Source organism: Macaca nemestrina, chromosome 9 (assembly GCF_043159975.1).
Source record: "Macaca nemestrina isolate mMacNem1 chromosome 9, mMacNem.hap1, whole genome shotgun sequence".
In the NCBI taxonomy this organism is placed as follows: Eukaryota; Metazoa; Chordata; class Mammalia; order Primates; family Cercopithecidae; genus Macaca; species Macaca nemestrina.
In genome coordinates, this window is record NC_092133.1 from 69,246,795 (window position 1) to 69,261,224 (window position 14,430).

The 14,430-nt window shown below is 36.1% G+C and overlaps 1 protein-coding gene and 1 long non-coding RNA gene across 6 annotated transcripts in view; both read left to right on the plus strand.

Moving 5' to 3' along the window:
• The window catches only part of LOC139356015 (uncharacterized), a 45,018-nt gene extending 32,942 nt beyond the window's left edge, over positions 1 to 12,076 (plus strand). Inside the window, exon 3 of the long non-coding RNA XR_011607364.1 lies at positions 1 to 12,076. This exon is cut by the window's left edge and continues 18,919 nt beyond it. This is a non-coding gene — a long non-coding RNA (uncharacterized lncRNA).
• Positions 1 to 14,430, plus strand: part of LOC105466039 (mitochondrial calcium uniporter) — a 206,120-nt gene that overhangs the window by 143,544 nt on the left and 48,146 nt on the right. For all 5 annotated transcript variants that reach the window (XM_011714863.3, XM_011714865.3, XM_011714862.2 and 2 more), the window contains one exon: positions 12,086 to 12,155. In XM_011714863.3, coding sequence (XP_011713165.1) covers positions 12,086 to 12,155 — 70 coding nt within the window. The remainder of the gene's footprint in view (positions 1 to 12,085; positions 12,156 to 14,430) is intronic.

Here is a 14,430-nt window from a genome sequence, read left to right on the forward strand (position 1 = left end):
TCAGAGAAATGGAAATCAAGGCCACAATGAGATACCATTTAACATCTACTAAGATAGTATAATTGAAAAGACAGATAGGACTGGGTACAGTGGCTCCCACCTGTAATCCCAGCACTTTGAGAGGCCAGGACAGGAGGATTGCTTGGAGCCCAGGAGATCAAATCTGCAGTGAGTCTTGATTGTGCCACTGTACTCAGCCTGGGCAACAGAGTGAGACCCTGTCTCAAAAAAAAAAAAAAAAAGAAAAGAAAAAAGACAGTGTCAAGTGTGAGTAAGGATATAGAGAAACTGGAACCCTCGCTGTAAATGCAAATGTAATGTAAAAATAGCAGCCACTTTATATAAATAGTATGGCAGTTCCTCACAATGTTATCAGAGTTCCCATGGGACCCCACAGTTCTACTCCTAGATAGCTATCCAAGAAGTAGGAAAATATATGTTCGTACAAAAACTTGTACATGAATGTCTATAGCAGCATTATTCATAATAGCTAAAAAGTGGAAACAACCCACACAGTCAGTGACTGATGAATGGATAAACAAAATGTCATATATCCATACAATGGAATATCATTTGGTAATAAAAAGGAATTAAGTACCAATATGTGCTACAACATAGATGAGCCTTGAAAACATCACACTAAGTGAAAGAAGGCAGTCACAAAAAGAGTGCAAATTGGGCCCTGTGCATCTCAGAAAATATAGAAGATGGTAGTGATGTTAGTAATGGTATTCTTTCTTTATACGCAAATAAGCATCTGCTGGTCTCTCAACTGTGTAAAGTTGTGACTTAGAATGGCTTGCTAAGAGACTGGTCCCCATGTGATCCCTAAACAGACAGGAGAGGTCAGCTGGAGTCATAGGCAGAGTGGGCTGAGGACCATTCTGGGTTGAATGTTTTCAGTTTTGAATTATATGTGAAAATCCTCTTAACTCTCTTATTTGATCTTCCCCTTTATACTGCACTAAGACCTTTAATGACTGTTACTCTTTGGTATTAATCTTAATCTGTTCATTATGTAAAGTTACACCTTGGCGTGACTTTGTTAAGGGTATTTTAAAAAACCAAGCAAATAAAAATAAGTCCCCTTAGCTAAAGGTAGAGAAAGAGAATAGAGGCTATCAAAATTAGTGCATTTGTTTGAAGCCAAAGAGTTAAAGACAAGTAAGACTTATGGGCTAGCACAGTGGCTCACAGCTGTAATCCTAGCACTTTGGGAGGCCGAGTCGGGAGGATTCCTTGAGGTCAGGAGTTGAAGACCAGCCCTGGCAACATAGCCAAACCTCATCTCTACAAAAATTAAAAAACTTAGCTGAGCACAGTGGCATATCCCAGCTACTCAGGAGGCTGAGGCAGGAGGATCACTTGAGCCCAGGAGGTCAAGGATGTAGTGAGCTAGGATCATACTGCTGCACTCTAGTCTTGATGGCAGAGTGAGACCCTGTCCCTCCCTACTATCCCCAAAAAGGCCTTTATGAATGCTATAAAATCTCCAATTAATGGAATGTGCTTTGTTGTTCTTATGGTGTTCCTACTGGATAAAATCTGGAAGGAATGAAGGAATCTTATTAGTCAGCTGGTACATGATTTCTTTCTTTCTTTCCTTTTTTTTTTTTTTTGAGACAGGGTTTCGCTCTTGTCACCCAGGCTGGACTGCAATGGTGCGATTTTGGCTCACTGCAACCTCCACCTCCTGGGTTCAAGCAATTCTCTTGCCTCAGCCTCCCGAGTAGCTGGGATTACAGGTGTCTGCCACCACGCCCGGCTAATTTTTGTATTTTTTTTTTTTTTTTAGATGGAGTCTCACTTTGTTATCCAGGCTAGAGTGCAGTGGCACGATCTCAGTTCACTGCAGCCTCCGCTTCCCAGGTTCAAGTGATTCTCCTGCCTCAGCCTCCTGAGTAGCTGGGAATACAGGTGCATGCCACCACACCCGGGTAATTTTCGTATTTTTAGTAGAGACGGGGTTTCACCATGTTGGCCAGCCTGGTCTCGAACTCCTGACCTCCTGATCCACCCGCCTCGGCCTGCCAAAGTGCTGGGATTACAGGCTTGAGCCACTGCGCCTGGACTTTTTTTTTTTTTTTTTTTCAGTAGAGATGGAGTTTCACCATGTTGGTCAGGCTGGTCTTGAACTCCTGACCTCAGGTGATCCGCCTGCCTCGGCCTCCCAAAGTGCTGGGGATTACAGGTATGAGCCGCCACGCCTGGCCCATGATTTCTGTTATTCCAGTTTTGAGGTTTGTAACTAAGTGAGACAATTATGTTAGAAATGTAGGTAGCATATTTATTTTATTTGTAATTAGGTAAAATAACTTACAGTAAATGGAAAAAGAATTCTAAAACAAAACCAGCTACTTTGCTATAACTTTCTCTTTTTATATTTTTTTCTTTTCATGGTATGAGTTTCACACTCACACAACACATGGGAGGGTAGAGAGTGATTTTTATAGCAGCTGTTGTATCCCTCTCATTGCAGGGGAATAAGAAAGGCCTATAGTTATTTATATTTGTGAGTGGTAACTGCATTCTTTTTGTTATTAACTGAAGCTAGAGCAAAAATGAAAATCACACAAAGCATACTTTTGATTTGAAATTGTTTACTTCATTAATACAAAGAAGATTTGAGATGACTTCTCACCAGCATTTCTTTTTCCCTTTTTATTTTAGCCTTACCTGAGAAAAAAGTTAAGTCTGTAAGTCAGGGTTAGAATAAAGTAGCAACATGGAAGTGTACATTACTGAAATTCTTTCTATACTGATCTTTTTTTCTTCTATTCTAGCTTTTCTGATGCCTTTTAAAGGTTACAGAAAAGTAAATAAATCTGTTATATATCACCTTAAAAAAGAGAAGAATACAACAGAGCACAATTGGGTCAGTAGATATTTATAATTCTTTTTCTCTCTTAATTTTTTATTTTGAAAAAATTCAAACCTACAGAAAATTGCGGAAAGACTACAAAGTACAGTCTTATACCCATTACCTAGATTCACCAGTTACTCATCTTTTGCCACATTTGCTTTATTTCTCTCTACCTATGTGTATGCACATGTGTATATGTATACATATGCATATTATTGTTTCCTGATCTGACAGTGTCAGGCATCATAATCTTTCACCTCTAAATATTTCAGCCATGTTTTTTCTAAGAACGATAGCATCCTCTTGCTCCTCTACAATTCCAAATTTGTTTTTAATTTTTCCAGAATCCTGTCTGTTACCTGTGTTTTATCAGTATTCAAGAACAAAGGAAGCAGTGAGAGAAGTTATTAATAGCAACCACCCACTTCCTAAGTTATTCACCACTCTGCATCTTCCAGAAACCAAGTGGGAAAACAAAGAGGTTGATTTTTCAAACCAAATAAATACAAAGTAATTGATAGACAAGGCCCCATAGCATTAAGTAGGCCCAATTACTTATTCTATCACATATGGTTGAACTGTTTCTCTAAACTACTTTGTGGTGTGTGTCTTGTGTGTCAGGAAATAATGTATTTGTATTTATTTTCATGAATTAATAGACTTTCAGAGTTGGAAGGGCCTTACAATGTATGTTATATAACCCATGCATTTTACAGATGAGAACTAAGATTCAAGGTCATGTAACTAGAGATGAGACTAGAATCTAGCCTTTGAAACTCAATGCATTGGTTTCTGCTATGTGGTGTTTCCTCTCTATGAACCCTAGTTGCTTATGCTGGGGTCTTGATAAATGAGAATGGTGAAAGGTCTGACAATACTGTTCCTAGCTAACTAATGCATCCCTTTGGACTCATTTGCATGAACTGTGGTAGTGCTTCTCAGACTTTAATGTGCGTGTGAATTTCCTGGTGACCTTGTTAAAATACAGATTCTGATTCAGTAGGTCGGAGGTGGGGCCTGAGAATCGACATTCTAACAAGCTCCCAGGTGATGCTGATGCCCCAGATCCATGGACTACATTTTGAGTAGCCATTTTCTAAAACAAACACAGATTTCTCAGGCCCTAGGCATCATCAAAGTAGAAAAAAAACACTTAAAAATATAAGCCCTTTCAGTTCTATGAGGTATAGACACAAATGTAACTAACACCTGTTTATCCATACCAAACCAAAATAAAATACTTTGTAAAGTTTGTATTTTCCTAACTTTTATGGCACTTTAAGAAGGAAGTTTTATCTCAATATGTTGTAATAGATGCAACTAGTTCCCCAACATTGTTATGTCAACAAATGCATTGAGATTCCACAGGCTTTAATGGCACTGTGTAAGGAAATATGAATTCAGGTGATGAAAAGAACCATTGCCAAACTGAACTGTCTATCAAAAAGGGCAACCAAATGAAGTTCCATTTTTACTCTCAATAAAACTCTACAAGCCAACTACATTTATTCATTTAACAGATACAGTACAGTGGTTCCCCCTCACCTGCTGTTTCACTTTTTGTGGTTTTCACTACCCACAGTCAGCTGCAGTCTGAAAATATTAAATGAAAAATGCTAGAAATAATTAAGTTTTAAATGGTGCACTGTCCTGAGTAGTATGGTGAGATCTCACACAGTCCTATGCTGTCCCACTCTGTCCCACCCAAGACGTAAATCATCCACGTACAGTACAATAAGATATTTTAAGAGACCACATTTGTATAACATTTATTACAATATATTGTTGTAATTATTCTTTTTTATTATTGTTAATCTCTTACTGTGCCTAATTTATAAATTAAACTTTATCCATAGGTATGTGTTTATATGAAAAAACATAGGGTTTTGTACTGTCAGTGGCTTCAGGCATCCACTGAGAGTCTTAGAACATATCCCTCACAGATAACGGGGGAATACATAGAGTGTCTATTCGCATGGAGTTTACATTCGGACTTTATTCCCTTGCATCTAAATTTATATGCTGCTTTGAATTGCATAAATGATTGTTAAAAGGTACAAATGCTAGGTTTTATGTGACAGTGAGTCCTTTAAGTAAAGATCTTTGCATTTGGGTTTTTAGTTTTTAAAAAGTAATAATGAACAACACATTCAATGACCATCTCAGTACAACATGGAATGCATTTGTACCTACATCAGTCAAAAATAAAACAGACCTTTAATATATAGGGAGAAATTTGTACTCTGTATCAAAAAATGCTTACAGAAATCATAATTACTTTTATTTCTCAGAGTAGCTTAGCAGTAAAACAACAAATCTTCAAATGTGTTTTATGTTGGTATCTGAAGAGATAGTCTTTTAAAACCTCAGATTTCTACCTTAACATCATAAGATGTTTATTTTGTATATTATCTCTGTTTAGAGATAGTTGTGGTTTTTGAAATGTATTATAGTAATTAAATTTTTTAAGTTGAGTCAATCTCTTAAGGATATTGAAGGTTTATTTTGAGTTTGTTTCTGTAGAATATTAGTCATTCAAGTGTTATCATGTTTATATTGTCACTTTCCTTAAGTGAAACCAGCCTTGTGAAATGGTTTTGTTATCATTGTTGCATTATTTTTAATTTAACAGATGAAGAAACAGAGACTTAGAAGTGGAAATTCAAGATAGTGAGTTGTGGAAGTGGGCCCAAGTCTTCCCATTCCAGTGTTTTCCCCCACTATCCAATCTCCAGGTTAAAGCCACAGTCCTTATTTAGTGTATCGGTAGATTAGAAGTAGTAAATGTTGCTGATATGATGTTTCAACAACTTTGCTGTATCAGTGATATGGAAAAAGACTGATCCCAACCTGTGTAAGTTGTTATAGGTGTGTCTTGCTTTAGACCAACTGAAATAGTTTATGCTGCTAATTGGAGTATCCGTACAAGCACTGAATTTTGGAGACAGGTTTGGCAGAGTTGCTGAAATATGGGTACTCTGGTCTTAGAAACGAAATTTTTGGAACATTATTGAAAGGGGTTCATTTTATAAGCATTCCATGTTGTGCTAAGGGAAATGTAACAGGGAGATACAAGTGGACATATCCAAACTTGAGGCAGAGTGAGGCTATTTATAATAAGATTTTAGCCATGGACAAATACATAGATACAGTTATTCCATCTAAAGCGGTTTGATGCAGTTAATATAGTTTAGTTTGATGTAGTTGGTAGGTGTTTGTTTCTTAATGAAATTAGATCCCAAGATTTTCTTAAAGGGAACTAGGTTAGTAAGAAAATAACTTTCCCTCTCTTTCTTTTTTTTTTCCTCTCTCTCTCTCCCTCCTTCCCTGCACCCTTCTCCCTTCTTCCCCCTCACCATTCCCCTTCCTTTAGCCTGATGTCTATTTGACTGTGAATATTTGGGGGCTATTGACAGGTTATTTAGATTTGACAATCCTCCCAAGTTTCTGGAAGGAGTATACTGCTGAGTTTGCTCTTTTGAACTATGGAAGATGAATTAAGTACAGTTGAATAATTTATGATCACAGTAAGGAATTTAAAAGTAAATTTTGACTTGAATTTAATACTTTTCTGAGGGCATAAAATATCTTTTTTATCATTCTAAAGTTTAATTTTTATTGGCTTAAATCTTATGTTTTGGAGAAATAAAGTTACAGTGTTTTGTAGCCTGACTCTAAATTGATAACACTAGGGATTAAGATCAAAGGTAAATGATTATAATACTACGGCAGTCGTTATACTTTCTTTTAGTTTCAAGTCCCTGATATTCCTTAAAGTTCTCAAGTTACTTATTAAAGATATGGACTGGTACCAAAAGAATAAACTTGCTGTCTCTTTTCAAGGAACTATGGGGGCACCAAATCACCTTATTCATTTGGCACCAATATTTCTAGGGAGGCTGGGTGCCTTGGCTAATGCCTGTGATCCCAGCACTTTGGGAGGCCAAGATGTACAGATCACTTGAGTTCAGGAGTTCGAGACCAGCCTGGCCAACATGGTGAAACCCTGTCTCTACTAAAAAATACAAAAATTAGCCAGCCGGGCATGGTTGGTGCTCGCCTGTAGTCCCAACTACTCGGGAGGCTGAGGCAGGAGAATCGCTTGAACCCAGAAGGCAGAGATTGCAGTGAGCCAAGATCGCGCCACTACACTCCAGCCTGGGCAACAGAGAGAGACACTAAGAAGAAAAAAAAAATTCCTAGAGATTTTCCCTTTCTCTGATAATTTTTGAAATACTTTCTAAATAATTAACTTTACTGAAGTTTAATCTTTGTATCTGCCAAGATTTAACTTGACTATTTTAATCTTGGTATCTGCCTGTGAAATTTAAATATGTAAATATTACATACCATTTGACTGATTGTTTTTGCTGACTTTACTTTCTTTTTTAACTTTTTGGTATATTTTTCAAACTTTCAGCATCAGTCAAATATTTATTAAAAGCTTCCAAGGAAAGTAAAGGGGGAGGAAAAAAAAACCTAAACAGTAAAGGAAAAAAACTTTTAAAAACTTACTATTTTCTTGTGACATGTTAAAAATACAAAATTTAAACCACGAAATATTTTCAATTTAGGGGAGTTATGGAAGAGTTTAGAATAGCGATGGTTCTTTGACCTTGAGCTCTTATAATTGCTTCCTTGGTTTTTTTTGTTTTTTGTTGTTGCCATATTTCAAGGAAAAAAGGCAAGAGCAAAATAATTTTTGTTTTTGTTATCTTTATTAGACTCTAAACTTCTGGAAGGTTTAAAGGAAAAAAAGGACTTATATGTGTGTTTGTAAATACTTAATATATGGTACTTTATAATTGGCAGTGTCATTATAGAAGTAGGTGGGAAGGACTTTGAGAAAGTGAATTATCCCAAAACTACAGAAACTGTTCTATAAGCAAGGATCAGCAAACATTTTCTTAAAGGGCCAGATGGTAAATATTTGATACTTTGTGGGCCATGTGGTCTCTGTTGCAGCTACTCAACTCTTGCAGCTGTATATCAACCACTCAATTTTGCTGTTGTGATGTGAAAGTAGTTGAGTGGGGTATAGAGAGTAAGTAAATGAATGAGTTTTGTTATGTTCTAATAAAATGTATTTACAAAAACTGGCAGCCAGCCTGCCAACCCATGTTCTATATCATCTAACAAATATTACTCATAACCAACCATGTAATGATGTGGTTCTCTGCCCCACAAAAACATATTTTATTATTGTTAAGGATAATTTATGAAGTCATAGAGGACAGAGGATTTCTGTTTTAAAACGGCCCAGTGTATGTATATTGAAGTGATATGATGGTTGGGATTTCCTTCTAAGATACACTGAAGGGAAAAAACTAGGTGGATATAGATGAACTGAATTTGATAAAATGTTGATAAATATAGAAGCAGATGATGGGTTCATGAGATTTCTTCACACTGTGCTTCCTACTGTATGTGTTTGAAGATGTGAGTATTTAAAAGTTACTACATAAACAAATAATGGCCCAGTAAAGGCAGCAGTTTCTCTCTTCTCTTCTCACATCTTGGAATAGGAAAGAGAATAAGACAAAAATACAAGCCCCATCTTCAGCACAACTAGGGAGATCTCTGCAATTCCAAAACACTTATTATATAAAGGAAGGTTGTCAGATCCAGTGAAGGTCAAATAGAGGTGTGTGGGGAAACCCTGAGGAATGATAGCTATGGTTGCAGATCCCCAACAAAGCCAGCCAAGCACAGTTCTCCAAAGGAAGCTGCTGACCTCAGACTTCTTCAAAGCAGCATTCAACACGGATACTTTCCCTTCCAAATCCTCAAGGAAAGATTAATTTAGAAATTAACATGCCAAGCTACAGGAAATTTAGCTTTTATGAGTCCTACTTCTACAGGAAGAAGTGCAGCCAACCAAGAAATGAAAGGAGAAACTACAGCTAAAGTATTGGCAGTGAACATAGAGTCCATTGATCTATAGCATTAAGACTAAAACAAATGTGGAAATTAGATTTATAGAGCAGAATATGAATCGTTAAAACCTTGACAGTGCAGTAATGAAAGTCGATGAGGAAATAAATGATGTTGTCATGTTTTATAACAACCTGTCAAAAGATGTCATTTGAAATCAATAAATCTAGTAAAATCTTAAGATTGGGGTGGAGGGGAGTCTATAGTTGATACATAGATACGTAGGTTAGAGCGAAAGGTAAACACTAAGAGAAATAATCTAATAAACCGAGTGGTAGAGGGAAAGAAAAAAGAAACATAGCTGTATTAATCATTGCTGATAATAGAGATAGGATTTTTATATGTTACAGTATATTTTATGTAAAACTATAGTTATAAAAAAACTATAAAATATAGGATTTTTGTTTTTGTTTTTGTTTTTTTGCCTAACATGTATTCGATGAGGACTTGTTATTTGCCAAGCACTGTCAGTGACCAAAACAGATGAAAATTTTTGCTTCATGGGTTGGAGGAGACAGACAAAATAAAAATAATAAGTAATTTGTTAAGAGGTGTTAAATGTATGGGGAGAAATACAGCATAAAAGGATTAGGAGTACCCATTGATGAGATTGCTTTTTTTGTAGTGGGTGAGTAGACCTTAGTCAGACAATGAAATTTGAACAAATATTTGAAGGAACTGAGCCAGATAGTTATCTAGAGAAACAGTATTCTAAGCAAAGGTAGTTGCTATTACAAAGGCCCTGAAGCAAAAACGTAGCTGGGCTCAAGAAACAGGGAAGAGTGTAAAGGGGTAAAGCACAGTAATATAGGAGGGAGAGTGGTAAGCGATGAAGTCAGAGAAAATGGGATATCAGAGAATATTGGACTTTCAGAGGCCGTTAAAAGACTTCAGACTTTTACTCTGAAGTAGCTACTAGAACAAAAAAGTAAACCTTTTTTATTATCAGAAGGAATATGTACATAAACAAAGTAAGCACAAATCATTGAGTAATTTTATTTTAATGTTTTTTAAGAAATGAGGTCTCACTCTGTTGCCCAGGCTGGAGTGCAATGGCACGATCATAGATCACTGCAGCCTCTTCTAACTCCTGGGTTCAAGCAATCCTGTCACTCAGCCTACCAAAGTGCTGTGATTACTGGCGCAAGATACCATGCCCAGTCACTAGTAAAGTATTTTTACTTTAGAAAAGATCGCATACAATTTCATAACTGATGAGAGCTTAAATATGTATGCTATATTAATTAAAGTAATTCTCCTATTAAAACATTCCCAGATTCTAATTCTCCTAATTCTATTAAAACATTCCCAAATCAGATTACTAAGAAAATGAAAGCAAAGAAACTCAGAAAGGATAACAAAATTAAAGAACACGCAAAGCTGTAATAGGCATATGCAAACTCAAACATGCAGGGATCATGTTCCTAATATTGGACAAGACTTAGTACAAAAACCATTACACGAGGAAAAAGAGCCTGCAAGATCTGCTTGAGAGCAACTTTAAATTGCTTCTCAGAAATACAAACAGAGACTTAAATGGAAAGACTTACAAGATTCTTTGGCAAAAATCAAAATCCTTTTTTAACCCATGAAGTTAATATCTCACAACAAGATATAGCTAGTATTTATTGAGAATGTACTCTATGCCAGGCATGTTCTAAGGACTTTATATGTATTACTCATTTAGTCCTCACAAGTACTTTACATGGGTGATGTTAGTATCACTTTTTGCCCATTTTTCAGTGAAGAAACCAAGGCACAAAGAAGTTAATAACTTGCTCAAGGGTTGCAGTTAAAGTTACTGAACTACAAAATGAACTCAGGCAAGATTATTTCAGATTCTGTGCTTTTAACCACTGCACAATACTGTTTTTTTTGAAACCAATAGCTGTGCATGTGTGTGTACGTCTAGATAAACTGACTCTAAAGTTCATATGGAGAAACAAATAAGAATAACTGGGAAATTTCTTAAAGAAAAGTAATAAGGGAAAACTAGCCCTACCAGACACTGAAATATAAGACTAGAATGTTAAAACAATGTGGCTACTAGAGCATGAGCAGAATAGAAGTTCAGAAATAGATCCAAATTCATGTAATTATCTGGAAAATTATAAACATAACATTTCAAATAAGAAAGGAAAAGATGTATTATTCATTGTATGGGACAGCTATGTTGTCATTAGATGGAAACTAGATTTCGACTTACTTTGACTAGAAGTAATTCCTAATGAATCAAAGATTTAAAACTAAACTAGCTGTAAGCCAAGTCTCAAGTAATTTTTAAATTATTTATTTAAATTTTTTATAAATGTCAGTCTCACATTTCTGCATGCTCTCTTAAGTTGAAACGAGATGGAAATTAATGATAGTCATATGAAGTGCATCAGCACAAAGAAAAATCATTTAGGACTCTGTGACAATGCACACCTTAATACAGCTTAGTAGATGCTAAATGATTTTTCTTTGTGCTGATGGAATGGAATATGTCAGGCCTGAAGCAGGTATATTGGATTTTATTCAGTTAATGCCTGCCCTTCCTCTTCCTTTGATACTTTTTGGGGCTGGGAAAGTAAAAGATACAAAGGAATAAAGTATTTGCCAAGTGAGAAATGTATTCAGTATTCATTCTGAAACATGGCTTAGTTATGAGAACCTGAGTTCCAGATCCACATCCACAGTGACATTGCTCTTCAAGGAAGTAGTAGAGATGGATGTGAGTGGGAGTGATTTTTTCTAACACTCTGAAGCGGTCATGATTAAGGACTCAAGTAGTGAGGTTGCCTCTCCAAGTTTTTTAAAAAGGAGAGTGAACATAAAGACCAGACACCTACTCCATAATAGTAAATTGTTGATACAGCTACTTAATAACTCTTATACCTGGTAAGAGATAGGAAGGAGATAAAGGTCTGAAAGGTAACCAGAGGAAGAAAAAGCCAGAAAGTTTACTTGAGGCCTGATAGTACCTAGAATCAATATTAAGTGTTTTTAAAGTACATAAAACATGATTTGTATAATTCTAATTTTGTTTAATGTAACATGTATACTTGTGTTTGTATATGTAAATGTGTTTGCATAAATCTTGAAAACACCAAAATGTTCACCACTATTATTTTAGGATGATAAGAGTTTGAAAGACTTTTATTTTCTTTTATCTGTATTTTTAAAGTTTTCTACAAAGCATACATATTACTTAAGTAATCATATTTATATATTTATTATATACACACACATAAGTATATGTTTGTTGTTCCATTTTCTGACAGTAGATGTATCTTTTATGTTGTCTAGGTACACCAAAGGATCTCTTCCTGGCAGAATTTGGGAGTTGTTTATTGCAGTACTGTTGTGCCCTCTGATGGTGAGTTTCAGCAAATCCACCTTTTATGTCTAATATTATTTCCCTCTTAGCTCAATGTTTCCTATTCTCTATCTGACACAAAAATTTATAAACCATACTCTTTCACTTAAGATGGGCTTAGGGGTTAGAGAGGGAAAGGAGGAGAAGGAAAATAAAATTTGGATGAGGATCTAATGAGTTTAGAGAAGAAACCAAGAAGAAACACTAAGATCCATTAAGACTTCATAGGTTATTAAATGATCATATATCTTTTATTTTTTATTTTTGAGATGGAGCCTTGGTCTGTTGCCCAGGTGGAGTGCAGTGGTGCGATCTCAGCTCAGTGCAGCCTCCGCTTCCTGGGTTCAAGCAATTCTCCTGCCTCAGCCTCCTGAGCAGCTGGGAACAGGCGAGCACCACCATGCCCAACTAATTTTTGTATTTTTTGTAGAGATAGGGTTTCACCATGTTGGCCAGACTGGTCTCGAACACCTGGCCTCACGTGATCCATCCACCTCAGCCTCCCAAAGTGCTGGGATTATAGGCGTGAGCCACTGTGCCCGGCCTCATTTATCTGTTAAAACTAGGGACATGGTTAATTTGAAGATCACGGAAGCACCATCTTTTGTGTTTTCCAACCACTGGGTCTTCACATTATGGATAATGATGATCAAACACTCCAGCCTCTTGTTGTATCAGAGCCTAGACAGAAGGAACTCAAAGTCTAAGACCTCCTACTCTTGCTTGTCTTTTTCCCTACTTAGGTATAGGACTACAATACTCTTCTTTGATGTGGGAAGGGATAAACAGATGCTTGCAGACCACATGCAATCTTTTTTAAAGGTCTATGATGCTATAAACTGTTGACAGGATCCAAACCTTTGTTGTTTTTATGGTAGTGGAGGGAGATGTGTTTATAACTCTTACTGCCATTTCTCTTACCCAGTATTGTGCATTTACAGTTTAGGTTGCTTAGTTTAGGGGTTGACTGTTAGATATGTTTCCTCTGTGTAAAGTTGAGTTTGATAGAGCTCTGATTTCAACCTTAGAAACATTTATTTATAAGCACAACAACCGCTGAAAGAGCGTCCTGCAAATTTACAAGGGTGCCTAAAACTAAAGAAGCCCAGAAAATGAATCATGAAAACACTAGAATCCCCAACATTTAGTCAGTATAATTTTTTGCAGTGTTATCAGAATCACCTCCCAAAGCTGTTACGTGAATTTATAGATAGTGTGCTCGTATTTGCCAGATCTTCTAAATTTGGAAGAAAAATCCATTGTGATTACTTGTTTGTAATATGGAAAGGTTAAAAAGGAGAAAATAGACCAAAATCAAAATAAGGAAAATATTAGCTGGCTCTCTGTTTCCAGTCTCTTAAAGACAAAAAAACTAATAAATTAGTACCAATTAATGTATAAATTAAAAAACAGTACTTAGCACTGTGTTGTGGCCAGAAAGCTAGCTGTGTTGCCCCCAGTCAAGAGTCAGTATGTACCCAGATAGCAGTACTTTCTACATGGCCACGAGCCAGAGGACCATAATGCCACCTGGCTATGCTACCTATTCCTTTCCCTCCTTAAGCTCCTTCAATGCAGTGGGTGGGTATCTCTCTTCCTCCTGACACTGCTTGGTCCATTAAATAGCCAAATGGTGACTGTCCACATCTATGCCAGCACCACTTCCAGGTTCTGACTTACTCCATTACCACTGCAGGGTGCCATCATTAGATAGTTTGAATAAAAAGAATTTCTCTCACTGTAAAAAAAAAAAGAAAAGAAAAGGTTTATATTGCTGAATCCACTCAGCTTTTGCTGAACTATTTCATTCAAAAATTTCTAGTCTTTATGATATTGTTTAAAATTATCATATATTCAATATCCACATATATCAGTACATATTCATAAAGAATATCAACCAAGTCACATGTTATACTACAGCAGGAAGGTCAAGTCCTATTGGCAGTTATGATATTTAGTGGCAATTAACTTGAACTAATAAATTCATATTGGAATTGATATTAATTTTGCTACTTATTGCCATTACTATTATCCTGTTATATATACCTACATATAGGCTGTGTTACATATACCTATATTCTGTCCATATGGAGATATTTCAGTAATTTAACAATGGTACAGTTATACTGGGGTATCTGGTCAAATGTTATCAGAGGACATAAATGCTAATAGGTTGCCAGTATGAGGGTTTGAAGGCAATATTATTTTTACAAAAACTAAAAGGATACCAACTTAAGAAAAAAAAGAGTGTCTCCCCAAATTCCAACCAACACTA